The 26,073-nt window shown below is 46.1% G+C and overlaps 2 protein-coding genes and 1 pseudogene across 9 annotated transcripts in view; 2 read left to right on the plus strand and 1 right to left on the minus strand.

The window, feature by feature from the left end:
• Window positions 1-3,021, minus strand: part of Lipc (lipase, hepatic) — a 114,581-nt gene extending 111,560 nt beyond the window's left edge. The window contains exon 1 of the mRNA XM_005393840.2: window positions 2,683-3,021. The gene's annotated coding sequence lies outside the window, so the exon portion shown is untranslated. The remainder of the gene's footprint in view (window positions 1-2,682) is intronic.
• Window positions 1-26,073, plus strand: part of LOC106149600 (translation initiation factor IF-2-like) — a 90,290-nt gene that overhangs the window by 25,230 nt on the left and 38,987 nt on the right. For 3 of the 8 annotated variants that reach the window (XR_001235898.1, XR_001235901.1, XM_013518960.1), the window contains one exon: window positions 23,061-24,621. The exons of the other annotated variants lie outside the window; for them this stretch is intronic. Coding sequence is in view for 1 of the 3 variants with exons in the window: in XM_013518960.1 (XP_013374414.1) it covers window positions 23,061-23,117 (57 nt within the window). In the remaining 2 variants the exon portion in view is untranslated. Of the gene's footprint in view, window positions 1-23,060; window positions 24,622-26,073 lie in introns of those variants that run through there. 8 annotated transcript variants of the gene reach the window in all.
• Window positions 3,600-5,023, plus strand: LOC102015470 (annotated as a pseudogene).

A 26,073-nucleotide genomic window follows, 5' to 3' on the forward strand; every position in this document is an offset into this window, starting at 1 on the left:
ATGTATTTTTAAAATTGGGGAGCAAATATTTAAGGCTTTTAATGAATACAGTGAATATATGTGTCAGTGGTACCTGCTCCCTGGCTCCATCAACTCCTGACATTTGACCCCATATGCTTATTTTTAAGAAGTACATTGACTGTACTCTTGTGTACTTCTTCCAAACCTAGCCCAAGTTTTTCTTTTTTTGGAACAACTCCCACCTTGAATTTGAGTTTATCGTTCTTATTTTTGTTCATATATGTCCACAACCCGTGCATGTAGCTACGAGATATTACCATTATGTTGTTTTTAAACTATCACACTCTACATTTCTAACCTGAACTTGTGTTTCCACTCAATGTTTTATCTTTGAGATTTATCTTAGTAGAACTGTCATGAATGGTCCCTCCAAATGAATTTCTTGCAGTTTGTTTGTTGGGTTGATGGGTACTTGAGTTGTTTACTCATTTTTTTTTTTTTTGTTCTGCTGTTCTTTTTTTATGTTGTGTGTTACGGTGGATATTCATTACTGACAAACAAGAGCTTCTGGTATTTACTCCCAGAAATAATATTTTTAGATTGTAAGATATGCATTCTTTTAGTGCTCCTGGGTATTGACAATTTATTCTCTGAAATGGTTATTTCAATAGACACGTTTCAGCAAAATGTGAGTGCTCCTCCCATTTTTCCACTTAATTGTCACTACTTGATGATATCAGGGTATTTCATTTTCACCAGCTTGATACATACAAAATGATGCCTCATTGTTTTAATGTTCAACTTTCTGATTGGCCGTGAAATTGATGGACATCTTTTTATGCGATGCTATTGGTCATTAAGGTTTCCTCTGTTATTTATTTATATCTTTTACACATATTTCATTGGTGATTTTTATTACTGCTTTTTAACATTCTTGGTGACTATTTGCATTACAAATATTTTCTCCTGGTTTACATTTTGTCTCTTCACACTGCCGGGGGTGTCTCTTGTTTAAATTTTCACATAGTCAGATTTACAGCCTTCTCCTTCAGGGATACCCTTAGTGTCATTATTTCTTGAATTTTCTTTAACTCTTTCACACACACACAAAGGTAATTCTTCAGTAAGAGGTGCTCTGTGAATGACTATCGCCTTTAGCGTTGCTAGAATTCACCTTTCTGAGATACCACATCTATCATTTTAATTTATAGATGCATTCTATATGCTCAGGAAAAATGACTTTTCTGCCTGTGCTATCAATTAAAGTTGCTAAACAGATGCTAAAACAAGCCATTCCCACCCTTCACACCCCCAGTAGACGTTGTTTTAAATTAGCATATCCACGTATTCATGTTCAACGATTATTTCTGGGAACTCTGGTATGTGCCTGGGCCTGGTTCTGACCTTTCAAACCTCCTCTACTGGAATCGGCCTGTGTGCACACTGCCGCCCCAAGGCTGCGTATGTGTGCGTACGTCTACGTGGCACTTTTCGCAGGTATGGGAGAGCTCATGAGCTTTTCCAGGGCACGCAGCGGCGAGGATGGAGTAGCTATCTCAAGCCTGGGCTGTCTGCTCCAAGGCCGTAGGTTAGATCGCAATTCTGCCCAACATTCCTCTCATTGTTTTTACTTATATTGTCAACACTTGTTTCATTTCTTGTTGTGAGAAAATACATTTTTCCCCCTTGATTCAATTTTGAGCCCTTGAGAGTTAATATGCATATTTTCAATGTTGTCTAAAGTACTGGCTGTTGAAATTTGTCTTTAATTTTTAAGACTAAGTTCTTAGCCTTAAAATGAATGAAAAACTCCCATTGCTACCACTTCCTCTTTATTCTGTTTCTCTTGTGTTTGTAACTTTGGTCATCTGTGCCTTCATGGTTGATTTGATGTTTTCATCTTTACTGGGAGCTTCTTTATACCCCCACCTCCATCACTTTGGCTTCAAAAAACCTTATATATGATACTAACTTTACCAGCTGTTATCTTTTTGTTATATGCATTTCCTCAATAGACATATTTTATTTAGTGTTTCTGTAGTTTTTCTTACAGATACCTTTTAAAAATTATTGTTATTATTATTATTATAATATTATGATGATGATGATGATGCCATATTGGGAACTGAGCCCAGGACTTTTGTGGTGAGCCATACCCCCAGCCCTTTTAAAATTTTTTGTTTTGAGACAGGATCTCACTAAGTTGAACCTGTGTTCATCCTGCCTCAGCCTTCCAGAGTTCTGGGATTACAGGAGTGTGCCACCTTGCCTGACTGGGTCTCATATTTTAATCCAATATGAGAATTTGTCTTTTGGAAGGTGAAGTGTCCTAAATACCCAGACTCCTTGTGGGGGCAGGTATGTTATGACCCAAAGTGGTTCTTAGCCATTGGCTGTGAACTTTCTACAAGTCACTCAGTTACTTTGGGAAAGGATCAACTTTTTTCTCATTGGTAAGATCATGTAACAAGCACATCAGCCTCACAGAGTTTTTGTGAGGGGTAAAGGAAGTCAAGAACACTCAGGAATGGAAGCAAATTAAAGTAATTATTTGTGAAATATAACTGTCATTACTTGCTATTACAGACACCATGTCTGGAATATTAAAAAAGGTTTCTTGGTAATAGCATATAAAGCAAGCACTGTGCTCCAAATAGGGGGAACCAGCTCTATGTATAACCATGTCTCAAACTTCTCTTTGAGATGACAGGCATAACTTACACAAAGGCTGGTAGGAAGCAGGGTCTCCGGCCTCAGGTCAGTGGGTCCCTGTCGCCTCTGGCTCAGCTTCCTCACTTGGCCTGGTTCAGGGGCTTCAGGAATCCCGGCTGTGACCTCAAGGTGCAGCTTACAGATATGAAGTTTGCGCTCGTGTTGGCCGCTACGGCTGCAAGCTGAGTTGTTCCCAGCACTCCACACCAGGCGTGCAAAAAACGGAAACCCAGTAAAGCAAACCAAGCAGTCTACTTCCTGGATGGTGTAACTTGCTGGTCTGTGGACGGGAACCAGAGAGGAGGACTTGCGCCTGCCCTGCTCCGGCTGAGCTCAACTGGAACCATGGTGTCTGAGCAGCCTGAGGAGAAGTCCAGCTGTCTGCTTGTCCACCTCCCCTCCTTGGGGTCAGAGCGTGAGAGGAGACCTGCAGGAGCTGGAGGTTTCAGTTTGAGCCCGTTTTTAACTTTTCAAAAATGTTCCTGGTATTTCAGAATCTAGATAACCTTCAATCACACAATGCTATGTTACCGAGCCGAGAAATGACCAGTCTATAATATTGCAATTGGATGACCTCCAGAAGGCATGATTTATTCTCAGTTGTAGTTGCATCATATCTCCAGTGGCTTCTGTCCTGTCACTCAGAAGAAGGGACGAGTTCAGTTCCCCCCGACACAGTATAGCGGTCTCCTTGGACATTTGGATAATCATCACTGTCTGGACTCTTGCTGAACAGAGTATTTCTGGGTCCCTTTCCAGAGGTTCTGGCCCCCTGGGCCGGGTGTAGGGTGGGGCCTCGGGTCTATGTTCTGGACCTTTTGTTCACGAGCTGTGTGGCTTTTATACAAATTATTTAACCTTGCTCATCTGGAAAAAAAAGTGGAGATAACAACATCTTTCTCAAAAATATTATTGAGAGGATCAGAATAACTCTAGCTCTTTCCTGGCTGGAACCATGGCGGGTGTCAAAGAGAAGAAAAAGAAGGTTCCTGCTGTGCCAGAAACCCGTAAGAAGAAGTGAAGACGTTTTGAAGAGCTGAAGTAAAACGCCTGAGAAAGAAGTTTGCCCCAAAGATGCTCCGAAAGGCCGGGAGGAAGCTCCTCTGTGAAGGAGCCAGGCGCTGTCAGAAGGAGTACAGACAGATGTACAGGACTGAGATTCAAAGGGCAAGGATGGCAAGAAAAGATGGCAACCTCTATGTACCCCAGAACTCAAATTGGCATTTGTCATCTGGATCAGGGGTGTGAATGGTGTGAGCCCAAAGGTTCGCAAGGTGTTGCAGCTTTTTCACCTTTGTCAAATCTTAATGGTACCTTTGTTATGCTCAACAAGGCTTCCATTAACATGCTGAGAATTGTGAAACCATATTGGGTTAATAATATCCCGTAGTTACTGTGGGCTGATCAGGTCTGCAATCTCCCGAATGAGTGTATAGTGAAGGCTAAATAAGAAGAAGCAAATAGGATGATTTCAGAGCTCCAGGAGGATCAGAGCCCTCTCACAGAACTCAAGATTCTCTCAGGGCTAAGACCAAGACCTTCTCTGAGTGGCCTGTATTTATTTAGTTATCAGAAGAAGGGAGGGGAGTACTAAAGAAGGGTGGAATCACTCAAGGATTTCTCCAAGTAAGGTATTAAATTGATCCATCCAGGAGTGAGATGTCTGAGGCTACAGTCTTTATCCAGTTGAGATTGGACCCAGGTGTCCTTGGCTGTGACCTTGTCTTATCCTTTGAGGCTTTCCAGCTTCATCCACCATTACAGGCCTTACTAGGGATTAGTGACTCACAGGGGTTCACTTACTATAAGTCTGCCGCCCACTTCCAGACAAGCAGCCTACGCTTTGGATTTCAGAGCTCCAGGGTTCACAAGTAAACATAAAAAGCCAATTGGTTAATTGAAGTCCTGTTCAGGACTGCTTCATAGTGGTCTCCATCAGAACCATCTACTGCATGGGGGTACCCAAACCTGAAGTCAGTAAATGAACTAATATATAAGTGTGGCTATGGCAAAATCAGTAAGAAATGAATTGCCTTGACAGATAACTCATTGACTGCTTGATCTCTTGGTAGATATGGCCTCATCTTCATGGAGGATCTGATTCATGAGATCTGTGCTGTTGGAAAATGCTTCAAAGAGGCAAATAACTTCCTGTGGCCCCTCAAATTATCACCTCCAGGCAGTAGAAGGAAGAAAAAGACCACTCATTTTGTGGAAGGTGGATATGCTAGAAGTAGGGAAGACCAGATCAACAGTCTTATTAGAAGGCTGAACTAAGGTATCTACCTGGTGTTTTTATGATTTTGTCAGTGAATAAAAGTGTCTCCAAACTGAAAAAACAAACAAACAAACAAACAAACAACTCTAAAGCTGTCCATGGCATCTACTTTCCTTTGATTCATGAAGTCACCTCTACCGGGGTTAATGTGCAGGTTATCTGTGAAATTATTTCACACAGGCATAGTGCCTCTAACTTAGTTTCCAAATTTGTTTGGCATATTTTGTAATGCTTTAACCATCTGCAGGATACTGGGGCTTCCAGAACCCACAAATCGCCTCCCTAATGGTGTGGGATGTTCACGTATCACCCCACTCCCTGGCTTTTGGAAGGACTGCGCAGGTTGCTTCCTGGACAGGAGTGCCATGTGCCTTTCCTCCCTCCCCCACCCCTCCCTTCCTTCCTCTCTTTCTCTTTCTGGTGTTGGGGATGGAACCCAGGGCCTCCCACGAGCTAGACAAGTGCTCTACCACTCAGCCACATCCCCAGACTCCTGTTTTTTTCTGAAACCAACCATGTGCATATATTTTTCTTCAATAGAAAATAAAACAGTAAAATTGCTCTGTTGGATTTTATACAGAACATGTCCTAGGTAATTTGCATGATGTAAATTTCCCTTCTTCGACCCCAAAGCCTTTTGACTTTTCTCTCTCCCATCTTAATAGTCAGAACTCAGTGGATTTCTGATGAAAGTATTTATATTTAGTCTTGACTCAAAAGGATGTAAGGCACTTTTATAGATACGAACAATGCAAGACATATTAAAAAGAAAACTAAGGTGGGAGAATCAGGAAGGGAGGTACCGTGCATTCGTACGTGAAGCTGCACACGAGTCCTACACACTCCCCAGCTGTGGGCTGGGTGCTCTGCTCTGAATGCCTGGACTGCAGCGTTCACACTGCATACCAAAGGCAAAGGCCGGCCCTTGGTTACAGGGATGATCCTCTACCGAGTCTTGAATGCAGTTTTAAATCTTCCACCAGCTCAAGACTCGAGAGCCTCATCATTAGGGTCATTAGGGACCTGCAGAAGAGTCAGGAAGTACCAAAGATGTGCTCTCCAATCTTTTTCTGAGCCAGGGTCTCAGTATGCAGTTCAGGCTGGCCTTGAGCTCACTCTGTAGCCCAGGCTGGTCTTGAACTCGCAACGATTCTCCTGCCTCAGCCTCCCTAGTGCTGGGATTACAGGCGTGTGCCAACATGCCCGGCATGCTCTCCAATCTTACTCCATAGGCCAGGGAGTAAGGGGCCCCTTGCTGCCCCTGGCAGGGGCTGGGTAGAGAAGCGGTCACCATGGTGACAGGAGCAGCTCTGTGCGTTCAGCGCTGACACCCTCTGGAGTCCCTGGGCAGGAGGACAGCCCGTCTCCCATCCGAGGAAGCCTTCTGCTGAAGGACAGTTAGGGATTTTTTACGCATAAGCACGGGGAGAAAATGAAACTTCGCTTTTATGTTAACCTTGCCGACCCGACTCCAAAGGGACATCCGCTGTGCATCCTGGCATCCCTGCCCCGGGACCCGCAGCCTGCGTCGGTAGCAGAGCCCACAGGACTTTCACCAGGAAGGCCTGGAGAGTGGCAGTTTCGAGGCCATCAGTGCCGTCTGCCTTATTAATTCCCAACATACAGGCTGGATGCAAAACAATGCCGGGCGGCCGCTCGCCTGCAGCCTGCAGCCCGCAGCCGGAGGCCTTTGATTCCCCACAGAGGCTGCGGAGCGCAGACGTGACTGATGGTTCCTGTGGACCAAGGTGACAAGAACACACGAACAAGACCCCTGGGGAGGCCAGAGACGTCAGGAGGACGGGCCTGAAAGCACTGCAGGGTAAACACAAGCTCCCACAGAAGGAAGAGCCCCAGGGGGCTCGGAGTTGGTCCTGGTGGCTAATTTGTAGTTGGTTAAGAATTTCTGTGCTATTTGTGCAAACGCAGATAAACTCCTTAGAGACGTCTGAGCTGGAATCCTAGATGTTTTGGTGGAGGGGAAAGGAAAAGTTAAATTCAGATAGATATCACACGGCAGGGAGAAATAACAGAGAGAGGCCGCAGGGCTGGGAGTCGGTTCTGGGCAGAGGAAGAGCGGTAACGAGCGTCTCTGAGGGCGCACAGCGCTTCCCACTCCTGGGCGCGGTCCGTGGAGCCCTGGGCACTGTCTTAACGAGCAAAACCCATCATGGGCACCAGGGTTGGTGGTGAGACCTGGTCTGAGAGATGCGTCTCCTCTCCCCATGTACTGTCCCGTTCCTTTTGGCTGAAACAGATAGAAACAAACATGAGAAAAACAGTCAATGAGAGGAGTCCAGCTGCATTACGCACTCTTCGATAAGAAAACCCTGGGGAATGCCCTGGGAGTCAGCATTCCTCAGCATCCCCAGGGAACAAGGCCGGACTGACTGGGTACGGGGCAGGGGAGGAGCCACAAGTTAGTGGTTCTTACACACAAGAAGTCACATCCGCCTGCTAGGTGGTGGTTTGTTGTTTACCTAAATTGGGGTTCATTGCTTAGTTTCGTGGAAAAAAGTTTAACCAAGTCAGACACTTGGTTGGCCACTCAACAGTCATCATCTCCTTCAATTTTTGCCCACAGAGCCCCAGTTTTTGTCTAAAAATCTTCATCGGTACATGATTGTACATAGATAGGGGATACAGTGTAATAATTTGGTATACAGGTAATGATCAAATTAAGGTAGTTAGCATTTTCGTCTCCTTAAACACTTTGCAGTTCTTTGTGTGTGTGTGGGGAACTTGGAATTCCTGTCTTCTAGTTCTTTGCAAAATGTATAATAAATTTCTATAAACTATAACCACTCTGCTGAGCTGTAGAGCAATATTCCTGCTACCTAACTGCTTTTGTCTCTATTATCCAGCCTCTAGCTTTCGTCCTGTCTTTCCTACTCTGTCATGAGCATCATTGTATGCCCTACCTCTATGGAATCAGCTATTTAAGCATCCACATATGAGTGAAGAATATAGTCTTTGTTTTTCTGTGCTTGGCTTATTTCACTTCAATGAGTTCTGTTGTCAGTGTTTCCACAAAAGACAGGATTTCATTCCTTTGTGGTGGCTGTACTCATTCACATTCCCAACCGTAGGTGTATGTTTCCTTTTCTTCGTATCCTGGTTAGCATTTGTTAGTTGTTTGTCTCTCTTATCACAGCCATTCTTCCTGGGGGGACATGACCTCATTGTGAGGTTTTTGTTTGTGTGCTTTGCTTTGTTTTTTGCACTTCCAGGGATGGGAATAAAAGGTTCACACAGATGGGGCAAACAATAACCACTGAGCTCCACTGAGGTTTGATTTGCATTTTTCTCAAGGACAATGAGAACACTTTTTCACATCCTACTTAGCCATTTGTACATCTTCTTTTCAGAAAAGTCTATTCAGATAATTGCCTTTTAAAAATTGTATTATATAGCTTTCTGCTGTTAAGTTTTTTGAGTTCCTTATATATTGTGGATATTAATCCCTTGTCAGATGAATAGTTTATAATAATGTTTTCTTTGTGCTCTGTTTAGATTGTTTCCTTTGCTGTGCAGATACTTCTTAGTTTGATATAATTCCATTTATCTATTTTTGCCTGTGCTTTTGAAGTCTTATTGCTTATTGCTCATTGCTTATAATGAAGTCTTGAATACTTTCCCTTACATTTTCTTCTAGTACTTTCATAGTTTAAGGTTTTACATTTTGTTCTTTGGTCAGTTGAGTTGACTTTTGTATATGATGAGAAATAGGGGTCTAGTTTCAGTCTTCTGCTATGAATATCCAATTTTGCAAGCAAATCTAGTGAAGAGATTGTTCTACTTTTGGTGAAGACCAGTTGGCTACAGATTATTTCTGTTCCTTATTCTTTTCCATTGATCTGTGTGTCCATTTTTATTCCAGTGCCCTACAGTTTTGGTTACTGTAGCTTTGTAGTATGTTTTGCGGCCAGGTTATCGTGATGCTCCAGCTTTGTTCTTTTGTTCAGGATTGCTTGGGCTATTGGGTCTCTTGTGGTCCCATGTGAACCACAGGGTTATTTTTCTATTTTTATGAAGAAAGACTTTAATAGGGATTGCACTGAATCTATAAATCACTTTGAGTAACATGACATTTCACTATATTAATTCTTTCCATCCATGAATGTGGAATGCCTTTCCAATGTTTGGTGTTTTCTTTAATTTCTTTCATCAGAATTTTATAATTTTCATTGTAGAAGTTATTCTTTCTTGGTTATGTTTATTCTATAGTATTTTACTTTCTTGTAGCTATTGTGAATAGGATTGCATTCTTGATCTTTTTTAGCAAGTTCATTATTGGTGTATGAGTTTTGCATGTTGACTTGGTTTCCTGCAACTTTACTGAATTTGTCTATTGGCTCTGACAGCTTTTTTGGTGGGGTGGAGTCTTCTGGTTTTAAATGTCTTCTACAATCAGGGTTATTTTGACTTCTCATCTCTTCTTTGGATGCATTTTATTTCTATCTGTTGCCTAACTGCTCTGGCTAGGGCTACCAATCTATGTTGAGTAGGAGTGGTGAAAGTGGACATCTTTGTCTTATTCAAGATCTTGTGGGGAATGCTTTCAGATGTTCCCCACTTGGAATGATTTTGGCTGTGGATTTGTCATAAACACTTTTCATTATGCTGAGATATGCTGAGAGTTTTTAATAATGGGTATTACTGAATGCTTTTTCTGCATCTGTTGATCATCACGAGGTTTTGTCCTTCATTCTGTCAGTGGGATATATTATGTTCATTGGTTTCCATATGTTGAGCCACCCTTGTATACCTGAGATAAGTTCCACTTGATCATGGCTTATGCTTTTCTTGATGTGCGGTTGGACTTGATTTACTAGCATTTTGTTGTGAGTGTTTGCATCTGTGTTCATCAGGGACATTGGCCTGTAGGTTTTGTTGATGTTGCTGTGTCCTTATCTGGCTGTATGATCAGGGTAATGCCGAAGAGCCTTAGCATTAACTGAGAGTCCCCCTGCCCGGTCACGATTCAGGGAAGGATGAACTCCAAGCCAAATCCCAATGTTTAAAAAATGGCAGAACCTTGGTGTTATGCTCATATTTATGGCAAAAGTCAGATTCTTTTTTCCTAAAATGCTACGAATGTTTTTCTGCTTGTGGCAAAATGAGAAGTCAGTGAGATTTGAAGTACAAGAAGGATTCAGTGGACCACTGCTGGCTTGTTCTCTTGCTCCAGGTCGCTGGCCAAGGCATAGGGTGGCCTTTGGAGTTGAGAAGGCCTCTGGCCAACAGCCAGGAAGGCCATGGAGTCTACCACTGTATGAGGCTGAGTGCTGCTGACAGCCTGATGGAGTTTGGAGAGGCCTCTTCCCCAGAGCCTCTGGGTGAGCACCAGCCCAGCTGACCTCTGGGTCCTGGCTCTGTCATGACCTAAGCAGAGAGCCTGCTCAGGCCTGCCCAGAATTCTGACTTGCCGTTTCCTATGGGGAAATAAATGGGCATTGTTTAAGCTGCTAAGTCTGAGGGCACCTAGGCAACAATAGACAAACAAAAGCACAACGTATAGATAGGTTACAGAACCTGCGTTTCAGCTCAGGAGGAATTCGTTTTCAGCTCTGACCCTACTCAGGAATTAGAGAGTTACCTGTGCAGATGTAACTGTTGATTAGCTATCAGTATCCACTCTACACTTCTCTCCTTATGCATCCCGACTCCCTGCTATATTGGTCACCAATATGAGATTCTTGCCTTCTCAGACACCTTAGCTGCTGGAGTAGTCATGTGACCCAGGCTGCACCTTGGCCAGTGCCCCTTAAGAACAGGGTACTAGCTAGAATGGTAGCAGCCGCTTTCTAGCTATGACTTGACAAGCCTCAGGATTGTAGAGTGGAAAGAAAGAAAGAAAGAAAGAAAGAAAGAAAGAAAGAAAGAAAGAAGGAGAGAAAGTTAGAAAGATAGAAAGAAAGAAGAGAAAGAAAGAAAGAAGGAGAGAAAGAAAGATGGAAAGAAGGAAAGAAAGAAAGAGAGGGGAGAAAGAAAGAAGGAAGGAAAGAAAGGGAGAAAGGAGGAGAGAAAGAAAGAAAGAAGTCTATTTGTTCTTTTAGGATAATTTTGAGTTAAGATGCCAACTCTGGAATTGGCTACTTTCACATCTCTTGTCACTCTTGATAATTAAATGTTTTCTTTGCTTAAATCTGTGTTAGTTGGTTTTTCTGTTTCTTTAATATGAACATATCCTCACTGGTACATTATTCTTCCTGCCAAAAAGTGTAGTAGGTGAAACGCAGAGGTGTCTGAGCTGGCATGAGTGTAGACTGAGGGTTAGGCTTTTGATATAGGCCGGAGAAAGGCTGTGGATGCCCAGGGGTACGAAGACAGTAGTCCGTGACTGACTTCTGGAATTACTATACACAAGTGAAACGGATACAAACCAGGAGACTTCTATCTCCCAATGTTTTTTATTACCTGAGATTCACTTCCAGTGTAAAAACAGTTTAGCCTGGTCATAGGTTGATGCTATACTAACTCCTAGGTATATGACCTTGGACCTTTCATCTAACCTTGGTGAGCATCAGTTTACTTATCTGCAAAGTGGGTAGAACCATACTCTATGTCACTTAGTTTTATGAAAATCCACACTTTCTTCGGGACTGTCAGTGGGCAGCGGTGCTGTACTGAGGGCCTGGCTTGGTGCCCGGCACACAGCAGTGTGAACACGAGTGGGCTCGTGTGCTGTGCTGGTTGCTTGCGCTGTGCGTTGGCCTCGAGGTTGTGTGCTGTCTGACTGTTGGTCCATATACAGCGCCCGCCCCGGATGACGGATGACGCGGGAGGAGCTTCCCTGGAACACTTCCTTCTTGGCAGTGACGGATCAGGTCCAGCAGCCTGGAGGAAAAACTCAGCTTTTGTTTTCTGTGTATTTTCCTCTAAATATGCTGAGACAAGGTGTCTGTTTTGATCGGGACACTGTCAGTTATTCCTCTCCGGTCCCAGCTTTCTCTGGGATGCAGCGGGGAAGACATCTGCTGGCCTCGCCCGATCGCTGCTCTGCGAGCTGTCTTGGCAACACTCAGAAGGGCCGTGTCCGCGGCGGGCGGCCCCCACTGCGAGCCCCAAGCTGCTGGGCGGGTCCCCTGCCAGGTGACAGATGGTTCCTTTGAGACATCCTGGCGCGAAACGAGACAGGCACACTTGGGCCTTTACAAGCTTCCCTCTGACAGACGAACCAGGATGGGTTTATTTCCTGCGGTCTTGTCCCCGTGACGTCAGCCGCTTCTCCCGTTTCTCGTCCCGGCTCCAGGGTCACAGCACCACAGGGGGTCTTCTTGACCCTGAACCTCTCCCCGCTGGACTCCTCACGCTGTTGCTCACTGTGGTTTTCTGACCCCGCGCTCTATCTGTTCTTGGTCTGCTGCGCCCTGGGCTACACTGAGTGTGAGACACAGACTGTGTGTGGTGGGAGCTGACCTCTTGGTGTGCAGGAAAGACGTGACGCAGGTTCCTCCTCAAGGGGATTATTCTGGAGAAAGATCAGCTGCCCAGGAGCTAGGAATCATCAGACCAAGAGCCTGGAGAGGCTGCGGCCCTCCACCAGTGAACGAGAAACAAACAAAGACAGTATTCAAGCCCTGAGACACAGAAGGGGCAGTGCGATGAAATAGAACCCAAGTGTGCAGGGTGGATGAAGAAAGCCCGGCCAAGACAAGCAGAGGCAAAGACCATCTGATACAGAGGAGGTGAAGATGGTCAGGAAGCAGTGGGACTAAACCCAGGCCAGGAGGAAGGTGGGCGTTCCAGACCGTGCCTCACTCCTGTGATCCAGGGTCCCTGCGCCTCGCACTCCTCCATGGAGAGAGCCTCTGTCTAAGGGGCTCACAGAGCTACTGTGCTTTGTGGTTGACCTGAGCTCAAGAGCCCGCTGAAAACAGTGCACGTTGAATTTTCCCTGGGATTTTTGGTTTATGTCTTTATAATTGATAAGCAAAGGGTACGACTCTGCATGAAGTATGGAGAAGAGTCTCTTAGGCTCTGGATTTCCACCCCGGAACCAACCCCTGCCCCCATGTGAAGCAAGAGGAGAGTCAAGGGCCTGCCGTGGGAGGAAGGGGAGCAGCTCCGGGTGCAGGATGTGCCTGAGACAGCGGCTGGCACGGGGACGGCACATCCCGCTCCAAGGGACCATTTCGGCAGTTTAGTCCTGACAAGCGCTCAGCCGCTGAGGAGCTGCAGTGAAGACACTGAGCAGGGCCAGTCTTAGTTTATAACTCGGGTCTGCTGGGCAGAGAAAAGCAGACGGGAAAGAAACGAGTTCTGAGAATAGAACAGGACTTCGTGTACCCTAGATTTGGGGAGGAAGCCTGGAACGTGCCCACTGGTGGACACCCAGGGTCTGACTCAGTTCTGCTGGGACCAGGGACCTTCTCGCCACTCCCACCCGCTGCTGGACTCCTGCCTAGACTGCCACCTGCCCCGTCTCATCTGCCCTTCCAGCCCGTCTCTCCAGCCTTTTCCATACAGCCAGCAGGTGTTTCTCCGCTCTCTCTCTCTCTCTCTCTCTCTCTCTCTCTCTCTCTCTCTCTCTCGTGGTACTGGATATTGAACCTAGGGCCTTGCACTGAGCTGCATCCCTAGGGTTTTGCTAAGTTGCCGAGTTGCCCAGTCTGAACTCAAACTTGTGGTCTTCTTGCCTCAGCCTTCTAAGGTGTTGGGGTTACAGGTGTGTGCCGAGACACTGGCCTTGGATGTTTTCTTTTGGGAAATGTCTCTTCATACCCTTTGCCTATGTTCTTTACTTTCTTATTTTTGAGTTCCAAAAGTCCTTCATATATTTTTGATACTCCTCCTTTGTCAAACACATGATTTGTGAATGTTTCTCCCAATCTATTTTTTTTGTTTTTTTCCGGTACCGGGAATCGAACTCACGACCTTGTGCTTGCCAGGCAGACATTGTGCCACTGAGCTAAATCTCCAGCTCCCCCAATCTATTTTTTTAGACAGGGTCTTGCCATGCAGTTCAGGCTGGCCCCAAACTGGTGGCAGTTCTCCTGCCTCTGCCTCCTGAGTGCTGGAATTAGAGGTATGTGCCATTACGCCTGGCCCAGTCTGTATCTTATCTTTCATCCTTTTAGCAGAGTCTTTTGCCACTCTTGCGGCAAAACTGAGTTCAGGAGAGGAACGACACCCAAGGAAGTCAGGAAGCAGTGAGCAGCTTTATTTACCCTGGTGGTCCTGGCCGGGGTAACTCCCAACAAAGCCAGGCACGGTGTGCTTGTGGGCTAGCACTTTTATATGACATATAAGCAGGAGGTACAAAGGAGGTACAGAGACGAGACAGAACAGCCTGGCAGTTCTTCTCACTAGCTAGCAGGGTGAGATCATCGGTTACAAGGTTAGATTAATGATCTTGAAGCTTGGTACAATCAGGCATTTTTCATATTCAGTTACATTCTTATGGTTACAGGGGTCAAGAAGGTAATTACAAAGCCATGAAGCAGTTACAGAACTAGGGGGTTTCTTTTTTTTTCTTTTTTCTTGTTGGTACCGGGAATTGAACTCAGGACCTTGCACTTGCCAGGCAGGTGCTGTGCCACTGAGCTACATCCCTGACCCGAGGCAGCTTCAAAAGAACAAAGTTTTTTTTAAAAAGAACAGTTTTCCTGGTACAGTTTTTCCCTTTCAGAGGAAGTGCTTTCAGATTTGATGTAGCCCACTGTATCAACTTGAAGGGCTATGCTGTAGGTGGCAAGTCTAAATCTTCTCAAATGTTTTGTTCTAAAAATTCCATATTTTGATGTGTTACCTGGCCTGCAATAAGTTTTGAGTTGAATTTCCATAAAGTGTGGAAAAGTTGGGTTAAAAAGTTTCTTCCTCCCCTCTGCTTTTGGCCTAGAGTATCAAATTGTTTCGGGACCATTTTTTTGACCAAACTATCATTTTTCCATTAAATTGCCTTTGCACCTGTGCTGATGATTGGTTGGGAATGTTTTGTGGATGTATTTCTGGGTTATTTTTTTCTGTGTCATTGATCTGTGTGTCTCTCCCTCTCCCATTACCAGAGAGCCCTGGTTGTACAGCTATCACTATATAAAAAGTTTTACAATGGGGCAAACAAATTCTTTACACTTCATCTAAAAAATATTTTGACTATGCTGGTTCCTTTACCTTTCCACATCAATTTTAGAATAATCTTTTCTATTTCTACAAATTTTTCGCTAAGACTTATACATAAAAATTATACAAACCCTCCATAGCACCTTGGGGAGAATTGGTCTCTTTGCTAGGTCAGGTCTTCCAACTCATGAACATGGTATGTTTCACCATTTTTTAAGGTCAATTTTGATTTCTTTCATTGGTAGATGGTTTTTGGCATTCAAATCCTGAACATATTTTGTTAGACTTACACCTATGATATTTTAAGATTTTATTTTATCTTGTGATTAGAAATGACATTGCATTCCTGATTTCAGTATCATTCTTCATTGCATATATAAAGAGTTAATTAGTTTTTTTTTTCATTTTAAAGAGTGAAAGAAGGACAGCATAGCAATAGGGGGATTCACCGAATTACAGACAAAGTGGTAGGACATTATCAATGGTTGCTATTTTACCTATTGGTATCTTCAAGATAGTTTCTGAGGCAAACAAATAGACAAATAATAGTGAGTTACAGACAGAAATGGCAGGAAATTATCAATGGTTGTTGTACTATAGCTTGGATTCTCCAAAGTGGTCTCTAGGGAAAACAAATAGAGCTATACATGAGTGATCAATCAAATAATCATTGACTATTCTCAATGGTTGTTGTTGAAAACACATAGTAACAAACATACATCCATTTATGAAATAGCATAAAAACAATACAAACATTACAGAATCATGGACAGATTGGTAGGAAATCAGCAATGGCTGCTGCAATACGTGTTGGCATCCTCAAAGTGGCTTCGCAGGAAAACAAAGATATGCAAGAAAGATCCAACAAGTAGTTACAGCCCAAGGGTGACAAAAAATAGAGGATTACCTCCTCATCAGTGACTCCCCTCACTGAGGTGTGATGGCTGGAAGGAAGGGCAGGGCTGAAAAGAAGGACCGAGAGACCAGCACCAGTGTCCAGCAACAGATCGTCCACTTTTTCTTCTATAGTCATGATTTTGTGGGGCTCCTCCTTGGAGACAGCAGTCCGGCCAGACGGAGAAGGCAGAGTATGCCCTGGGCCCTTCATTCCTGCCGGACCAGCTAGTAAGAGGGGTCCTAACCCTGGGGCCCCCGCTCCAGAGGACAGCCCAACCTCCAGTGGCCACCCCCACAGTCAGGGCATGGCTCAGGGGGCCTCCCAGGACAGTCCCTCCCGAGGTGGCCCAGCCCTGACAGTGGCAGCAGACGAATGCAGTCGACGAGCCCTGCTCCCCGGGGCCCCGAGAACCAGACCCAGGGTCTGCCTCTCCCAGTGCTGCGTCAAAGGCAGCCGTCCCCTCTCGGGCTCTCTGCCCTCTCCCCTTGGCCTCCCCCTTGCCACGGCCACAGCACACTGAGGAGGCAGCTCCCACCAACATCTGAAGCAAGCCATCCAGGGCAGGAGCATCCTCTGCAGCGCGCTTCCACTATCTGGGGCTGACTGAGCAACAAAACCATCCTCAAGAATAGCTTGTCCCTCTACTGAACTGGGATCCAGGGAAGTATGCCTTATCAATGCCTCTTGTCTAAGAAAGCAGAAGGGTGTTCTCTCCAGTCTCCCAGCACATTGGGACCCCACAACCACTTAGTGTCCTCTCCCCAACCTTCAACACAGGCAGCAGGAACATGTGGATGAAGTCCTCAGCCGGCTAGTCAGTCTCAGCACTATCAGGTGTGAAGTGTCCCAGGCAAGTAACCCAGACATGTACCTTCTCCATGAAGGCGGTTCTACAGAATCTGAATACTGGGCACCCATGTAATCCATGAAGTCTTGGTGCAGACCTCCAGAGCTCCACGTGCTCCTCCCCCGCATCCTGTACAGTCAGGGAAAGAATGGCCTCCAGGGGGTCACCCCAGGTATTGCGCAAGGTCCTCCTGGTTTCCAGCTCCAGAATGGCTCTCGTGTCCCCAGTCAGCTCGACCTCTGAGTCGTCGGGCGCCAGTACTCTCGTGTTCTCCGAGTCCTTGTTCATCCGCTGCTCCTCCGCTGACTCTGGACTTTCTGGCTCTCAAGGGCAGGGCCAAGAGCGACCCGCTGCGTGGCATGTTTTCCCAGAGGTTTCTCCAGGCCAGGGTGGTTCACGCACGTCCCCGGGCGGGCCTGTTGTGTCGGTGCTTCTCTGTGGCCTGGTGGTTCTCAACTGTGCATCAGCGGCCGGCCCGAGGGCTGGTGCGAATCTCCGTGCCGCTTCCCGGGAGCCTGCTGCCTGAATTTCCGGGCGCAGCCTCAAAGTTACTTAGTTTTTGTATGTTTATTCTATATCCTGCCACCATGCTGAACTCATTTATCAGTTTAAGAGGTTTTTGTTTTGTTTAACTTTGCTTTTAGAGCCTTTGGAATTTTCTTCCATAGATAACCATGTGTTCTGCAGGCAGCTTTATTTCTTCCTTTCTGACCTCTATCCCTTTTATTTATTTTTCCTGCCTGAGATCACCCATAGAGCTTCCAACACTGTATTCAATGTGATTGGTGATAACTAACAACCTTGCCCTTTTCCTGCTCTTAGGAAGAAACCATTTAGCTTTTCACTATTCAACATGTTGGCTGTAGAATTTTCTTTGGTAGATGCTTTTTCATGAAGTTAAGCAGATTCTCTTTTATTTGTATTTTTTCATTTGTTTAAGCATAATGGCTCATGGAAGCATGTTTACTTGGGCTGCTTTAAAATATTTGTCAGATAATTCTAACATCTCTGCCATCTTGCTGTTGGCATCTGTTCACTGTCGTTTCATTCAGTTTAAGGTCTTCCAAATTCTTGATGTACTGTGTGATTTTTTGCTGAAATCTGGGCATTTGCATATCAGAAGACTCTGGATCTAATCTTAATACTTTAAAAGCCTGCTGAAAGTCCTGTTTTAGTTGGCTTTCTCTGATGCTGCTCTGCTGGGGAAGGGGGGCCTCTGGCTTCTTGCTCACAGCCCAGCTTCCCATTTGGTCTCTGCTGACACCTGCAGGAGGGGCTCCCTGCCACTGCCAGGTGGGGTGAAAGCCCAGGCTCTGCTGCAGCCTGCACTGCGCTACTGTGGATGTGGACTTGTTACTGTGCATGATGGCAAAAGCCCTGACTCTGCTAGGCCTCCTCTAGCACAGCCCAGCGAGGGAGGGGGAAGCAGAAAGCCAACCCCCCATGGCGTCTCCGCTGATCCCGTTGGAGGGCTTGTTACTGGTTGCTGCAAGCGCCTGGCTCAGCTCCCACTGAGGTCTCTCTGATTGTGTCCTGGTGGACGTTGGGAACCTTGCTATGACCCTGGGAAGGTGACACCTGAGCTGCCCAGCCAGCTCTGGCCGGTGTAGAGGAGGCGGGGCCGTGTTTCCCTTAGGTCTGAGGTCTGCAGCTCGCCCACCATCTTCTCTCCACCTTTCAAGTACTCTTGCCATTGTTTAGTGCACTATTCTCAAGGTTTGTAATTGTATTTGTGGGAGGAGTAAGGAGAAGTATGTTTACTCCGTCTGCTTAGAACAGACTTCTCTAATTTAATGACTGAGGCATTCTTAGTACTCTAACCAGAACACCTTCTGCCTTCATCTGAACGATGAGATAGAAATTTTCATGCTTTGGATCCATTTTAAACATATTTTCCTTTATCTGTGTTGTGAACTATATCCATACAATTCGACTTTTATTTTATTTCAATTATTTATTTTTTTTGCAGGGTACTGGGGATTGAACCCAGGGCCTTCACAAGAGCTATACCTCCAGCCTTTTTTATTTTTCATTTTCAGACAGGGTCTCCCTAAGTTACTCAGTTGTCCAGGTTGGGCTTGAACTTGCCATCCTGCTGCCTGGGTCTCCCAAAGTGCTGGGGTGACAGTTGTGTACCGCCACACCCAACCGTATGGTTCTACGTTGATAAAGTCAAGTGGGCAGAAAAGTATTGGGGAGCTAAGTGTTTACTAGGTGTGCTTGCTTGGTTTTACTGATTTCTGAAGTATGGACAATGTGAAAAGGGAGCTCTTGACCCCTCCTTTTGCAAGGTGAGTTATGGGCTGAGGCAAGACCAATGGCGGGAGACCTGATGGGGCAGGAAAGTGTAAAAGCAGGGCTTCCTCCCAAGACTCTGGTCGTTAATATTTGAACATTATTTCTTCCATTCCACTGATTTACTTTCATGGCTTTTTTTTTTTTTTTTTTTTTTTTTTTTTTTTTTTTTTTCTTCGGTACCGGGAACCAAACTCACGACCTTGCACTTGCCAGGCAGGCGCTTTGCTGCTGAGCTAAATCCCCAGCCCCTTATGGCTTATTTTGTGCAACCAAATTTTTATCCTGCTTTTCTACTCAATATTATAAAAGACACATTTGTATATGTAATTAAGCATTCTTTATAAGCTGTTTAAGTTGCTGCCTAGTATTCCATTGTATAGATATACTATAATCAATTTAACCATCCTTGTAATACTCATGGCTGATTTAATTTTTAGTCTAGTATAAATGACTCACAAACAGACATCTTTTTTCTAAAACCTTAACCACACCACGGGTTCTCCTTAAACTGTGTTCTTAAAAGGCAGTGATGCATAGGAGGGACACGAGTTTCACTGCCTGTAAGATGGGCGTGAAGCTGCCCTGTCACTCACCTGTCACCCCTGAAGAGCATACAGGACAGTCACAACCACAAGAACAACCCCAGTTTTCCTTTCTTAGGAGTCAGCCTGGCATATAACCCCCGTGGTGCAGCAGTCACTTCCGGGAGGGAAAGGACTACTTCTTTTTGTGTAGCTTTGTAGTCCTAGTGCCCTGCAATGGTAGATATTTGCTGCGTAGATGAACTGGTGACCTCGGACATGAAACAGATGTGGGCAGCTTGTGCTGGGCGTGGTGGGAAGTGAGGAGGAGCACGGAGGGAGGAGACCCATGAGGACAAATGCTGCCGCCTGCCTGGCTTGCAGTGCCCGACTCAAGCACAGCCTCGCTCTCCTGTTTTTCTGTCAGGACCTGGGCACCCCTGCTCCTGTGTCTGTCACCCCACAACTTACAGCCCCAGCCAGGTGTGGGAGCCCTCCTGCCCCCACCAGCCACACACAGCTTCCCAAAGCAAATCTGCCTCTGTCATCATCAGAGCCGGACCAGAAGTGTCGTAGTTCAAAACCAACTTTGGTCACAGCTCGATGTTTCCTGCATTGTTATGAAAATATCATTACTTTTTCATCAAAATTGAAAATAACAAGAGAAACCACTGAGAATTACGTGAAACTGGGCAGAAGGCAGCAATGTTGGAGCTGGGAGCAGTAAACTTTCCAGTGGCCAGGACGGCAGTACATGTGGGAACCCCACTTCCTGCGTATCCCCCACCCCATTCCCTTTTTGTCCCCTTTGTCCCCTCTGCCACAAAGCTCAGGTGGGCCATCCCCTTGGCTGTGGTGAGCACAGCTGCCCTGCGAGCCCGGATGGCTGCTGTTAGGAGGGCTCCACGGCACCTCATTACCAGTGCTGTGTTCTGTTATGTGTGTCACATGTTAAACAGTGTCTACTCGGCTGGGGTGATGGATTGGCTGGTGACTCTCTCTGAGCAGTCACTCAGCCTTGCCATCTGGTGAATCTAATAGCCAGGTGGTGAACCTAAATAACCTCATTTTGATGCAGCAGAGGACATCCCTGCATGGCTCTATTCCTGCCATCTGCAGCCTCCTCTGGGAGGGAGATGTCCAGAGTCATGAGATTTCTTGATCAAGGAGCTGTTTGCTCCCAGAAACACCACTGATTCACCAAGGCAGGGCTTTGCTCCCAGCAGCTTCACCAGTTTAGAATACACTCCAGAACCAGGAGACAAACAAAAAATGGCTGCACAAAACAAAAAAAAAAAGAAAATCTGAGTAGGAAAGCTTGTGTGCCTTCCTTGATCCTCGACTCAGAAAACACTTAATCTTTATACTTGGTGTCAGTGCAGAGTCCGTCTGATTTCCAAGGCTTCAGTATATTGGAGTCACAGATGAACGAGGAGGAGAGCATGTGCAAGAGCAGAGACTTTGACAAATAATGAAGAATGTCTGAAGATGCTGAAACTATTAAAAGCAGGGACAGGATTTAAGCTAAAGACACTGCAAACGAGTCATTTGGTGAGCGACAAAGTCTACTACGGTCCCTCAGTCTTACCTGAGGACAATCTTACCACACTACAGCAATGGAGTCTGGAATACAAACCTGTCTCATCAGCATTGTTGATCAGTAGAGATCATCTCAGGGTGTGGCCCATGTTATATCATAATAGAAAATGCACCCTAGCCAGTATACTTCAGTTTCTTAGTTGCCCAGGTAATAGTTCCTGTTCCAGTTGCTTCTGTCCCTTAGAAACAGCTGGTCACTGCAATGCATAGCTGGTCACTATGATGCACACTCTGTAAACCAACCCCAAGTTGACAAGCCCTTCTGCCTCTGTACTTCCTGCTTGTTTATCCAATGTAAGCACTAGACCACCACAGATCAGGGCCTGATATTCTGGAATGATCCTGATCAGTGCCTGTTGACAAATAAATCTGCCTCCAAATCCTGAGTGTTGTTTCGTTGTTTCTGCTTGCTGTTGCATCTGGTGTGTCAGCTGGGAAGACTGACTATCCTGACCTTTTTGGTCACTAGTCATGGCCCTTGTGGATGGAGCAAGGACCTCTTCAGGTCCCAATGGGAAGGCTTGCCCTTGAGATTTCTCAAGTCCCCTCAGAGGTCTGGAGGAGGATTCCTGGCTCCTCGCTTGAGTGGCTCACATTGGACCCTAAAGGGAGGAGGGTGTAATCTGTCTGTTTGTCTGTCTGTCTGTCTACTTGCCTGCTTGATTCCAGTGAGACCCCCAGGAACACATCAGTTAGTGACTCTGTCAGTCCTGCTCAGTTTGAGCAGAAGAGCTTGATCACCTCTTGTTAGTTAAGGCCACTCTCAAGGGAAGGGGGTTGGAATGTTTAACCTCTGAGTGCTGCTGAATGAATGTGTGAGTGAGTGGAATGGACAGCGTAAGCAATAGGCTGCTCCATCGGTGCACCAAGACTGGGAAGCTCTGGTCACGGTGGATGACTGGGCCCTCACCCGCGGTTCTGTGGCAATTGACATATGGCATAATGGAGACCTCCCATCCTCCTTAGCTAAGTAGAACCTAAGTCCCCTTGAGGGGCATGGCCACGTGGGCATCTGATTGGTCTCTCTCTGAGGGGCACTCACCTTTTGTCTGTTGTGCCATTGTTCAAGGGTACACAACATACACTGTAGGGAGATAGAATGGGAACTAATTAGTTAAAACTTAAGGTCCCTGACTGCAGGAAAAGGGAGTTAAAAATGAAATGAAACTGCTCCCTGCATCTCAAGGAAGAGAAAAGGAAAAAGAGGCCCATTTTTCTTGAGAATTCCACCTTGGTGCTCTTGTGGCCTGCTGAAGGTGCTGCTAACACCTATAGCTTCACTCCCTGCTCCCGACTCATCTATTTCCAGCCAGTTGAACTGGTTCCAGCTAGCCATTGCCTGCATTTGGCCATAGAGCTGCTCCCCCAACCTTCTGCTTCACAGCTACAGATGGCATCGGCAAACACCCACCTGAGATGACTGTCAGCAATTCCTTCTGAGTTCCACATTTTGACTGAGAAAAAATTGGACTGTCAGCCCTGACAAATGAGTCATGCCCTGTCAGGCCTGAAGAGATAGGACAGACTGACCTCCCATCAGGCTGGGCCCCCAAGGGGAAGCAATGCTTTGGGTCTTTGCAAAAGTCAGAGGCAAACCTGTGACTTTCCTGGTAGACAATGGAACAGAACTCTCTGCCTTCAAAAGTTCCCTCTGTCAAAAAGCTACCATCACCAGGGCAGCTGGGGCTCTTGCCTCTTGCCCCTTCTGCCAGGCACAGACTTGTAGCCTGGGAGGACATCTCCTTCACACCAAGCCAGTCAGCCTCCCTCTTGTTTAACCCTGCACTTTCAACTTTGACTCTTTCCTGAGAAAAAGATGATACCTCCATCAGCCTGAGACCAATAACAGCAGTTCTAAAGTTCTAAAAACTCTCTTTCCAGAGTTATGAACTAAAGACTCACCTGGGCCTGGACATCAACCATGCCGTCTCACCATGACCCTCACTGCTGTCAGATGTCACAGGAGGCATAAACAGGCATCGCCCACACATCAGCCTGATCGACTGTTCATCACCTGGGGAAAGATCTCCATGCTGTCAACAATGCAGCCCTCACCTTGCACTCTGTGGTCCCTGACCCCCTACACTCTTTTTGGACTGTTATAGATTTAAAAGATGCCTTCCTCTGCTTGTAAGCTGCTCCTGTAAGCCCCTTCAGCTGGGAAAATCCTGAAATAAAAGGCCAGCTCACTTGGACTCAATTGCTATAAGGGGTTAAAAACTCTCCCACCTTGGCTCTGCATCTGTGTCCTGCACAACAAGAAAGCCATCCTAGTCATCAAAACAGACCCACAAGGCCATCTGAGAGGCTCTCAGATTCAGCCCAAGCCAGAAAAGCTTTACCCTGTTCTGCCTGACCTAACCTGCCTCCTCCTCACATTCACCAACCCCAAGCTGCTCAGCCCGCTGTGATGCCACCCTGGCCTGTCTCCTGCACCACAGCCTCCTGCTCTGCTGTCAGCAACTTCTGCTGAGTCTGTTTGCTGCTAAAGAATGCCGCCATAGTTTAGATGGAGCTCAAGCCTGGTTAAAGTCAAAAGTCCCTGCCACTGTGGTCCGTCCTGATGCTTGGGTGAACACAGTCCTCCCACAAGTGTGTTCAAACTAGGACTGTAATGCAACAGACAGCAATGAAGCCTTAGATCGGAACTGCACTGCTGTCCCGGCAGTACTCAGTGAAGGAGGCAAGAAGCCAATAAACATGTCTAAAGTTACTGAAGTTACCCACTGGAGGCCCCAGTGAAAAGAAATTCTGCCAAAGCAGATCCTGTGAGATTGATGGACACTTCATCAAACATGAACTCCTGGACATGCTTGAGTGCCCTGTACCTCTCCTGGGATGTGACCAGCCTCCCTCACATGCAGGTCCACTGTCCCCGACTTGATGTTGACTCTGACTGTACTCTGAGAGGAAGAATATTGCCTGTATCAGCCTGAAATGCCTGGGAATCATAACCCTGAGCTTCTGAGAGGCTCATTTCCAGAAACATGGACAAGGACTCACCCCCAGGCCTTGCTATCAATCACGCCCCTTTGGTGATCGAGCTCTGTCCCAAGGCAACCTCTACCTGCACCAAAGAGTACACCCCTCCTGCCTGTAAAGCCAGTTAAGATCTCCAAGCTGCCAACGCTGCCACAATGGCCCTCCATATATATTTCCTCAGTCCTCTGCCACCCGTAGCCTGCTTGCACACCTGCCTGGACCTAAAAAGTGCCTTCTTCTGCCTTCGGTTGGCTCTTGTCAGCCATCCCCTCTTCACCTTTAAGTGGAAAAACCCCAGCTCTGGATTCAAAAGCCAACTGACCTAGACTCAACCTCCCAGAGGTTCAAAACCTTGTTTCCTCTTAGAAAAAGCACTTCTCATTAATAACACTCAAGCTGCCTGCTGGAAAGACACAAAAGCTCTGCTGCAATATCTGGCGGAAACTGGTTACAAGAAAGAAACTCTGCATATTTCTTGGAGCTGCTGGCTGCTATAGAATCTGGATCCTTGAGTTCACAGGAACAATGATGCTTACTCAGACTGTCAACCCTGGGGAACACCCAGTGGCCTCTAAGGGCTGCCTCTCCCCTTTGCCTCCAAGGTCTCACAGCCACTGTCCTTCCAAGCAAGAAAGCCGACAAACTCACCTTAGACTGAGATTGAACTGTCCAGGTGCCACATACTGTACTGGGACAAACGGTTCTAAAAAACGACCCTCTGACAGATGCTGAGTACACCCTGTTTATAGCTGGAAGTAGCTCTGTTAGGAATAATAGGCTAGATATGCTGTGGTCACCGTGGACAAAACTATTTTGACCAAAACTCTCCTGCAGGGATGATCTGCACAGCAAACTGCTATTTGGAAACCTGCCACCCGTGAGGCAAAATAATCTGGTCCAGAGAGGTCTAAACCCCCACCAGGGATCCAATTGACTGAAACGTCAACCCCAGCCAGAAAAACTTTTACAAGTTTCAGAATCCAGCCTTAGATCCAGAAAAATTTACCTGGACAGCTCCTCCAAGGCTCATTCTGAGGAGAAAATGCACACTGACCAGCCCACACCTGGCTGAAGGGCCTGAGGACAGCACTTACAGGGTTACTCCATACCTATTCCCCTTGATTTTTGTGTCTTTTCGGGCTGCTTACCCCAGTCTCACTTCCCTGCCATGCTGCTAACTGTGGTTTTTGTTAATTGACCTGGATTCTGCTTACCCCAGTCCTTGCTTCCCCTCCACCTGCTAGCTGTTTTTTTTTTTTTTTCCTTAAACTCTGTGGACGGTTTCCCCAAGAGAACAGAACAATGAATCAAACACTTGACCAAGATTTGGTGAGCATCCAAGGCACATTGGACACTCTCCTAGATCAGATTAACTCCCTCACTACCTTGCCAGAGTAATGTTACAGAACAGACAGACCTAAATTATACCTCTTCCTAAAAAGCAACTTAGGGAAAAACTCTATAAGACAATCTTGGGGACCTTGACTAGAGCCCATCCTAGAATCACTGACAACAGTAATGTCAACTGCTTCTAGTTGGGCCTTGTCTCAGAAGATCGCATGTATATACCCAGCAAAGATTTGCCAGGGAAAGCAAAAGAGGGGGGAAATATAACAGAAAATAACACCCCCCCATACAGTATACTTCAGTTTCTTAGTTGCCCAGGTAATAGTTTCTGTTCCAGTTCTGGTTTCTTTTGTCACTTAGAAACTGCTGGTCACTGTGATGCATACTCTGTAAACCAAACCCCAATTACAATCCACTCTGCCTCTGTATTTCCTGCTTGCTTACCCAACATAAGCCCTACACCACCAGAGACCAGGGCCTCATATTCTGGGAGTGATCCTGATCAGTGCCTGTAGACATAAATAAATCTGCCCCCAAATCCTGGGTGTTGTTTCAGTGTTTCCAC

This window comes from Chinchilla lanigera, unplaced genomic scaffold, assembly GCF_000276665.1.
Source record: "Chinchilla lanigera isolate Chin_1 unplaced genomic scaffold, ChiLan1.0 scaffold00049, whole genome shotgun sequence".
Lineage (NCBI taxonomy): Eukaryota > Metazoa > Chordata > Mammalia > Rodentia > Chinchillidae > Chinchilla > Chinchilla lanigera.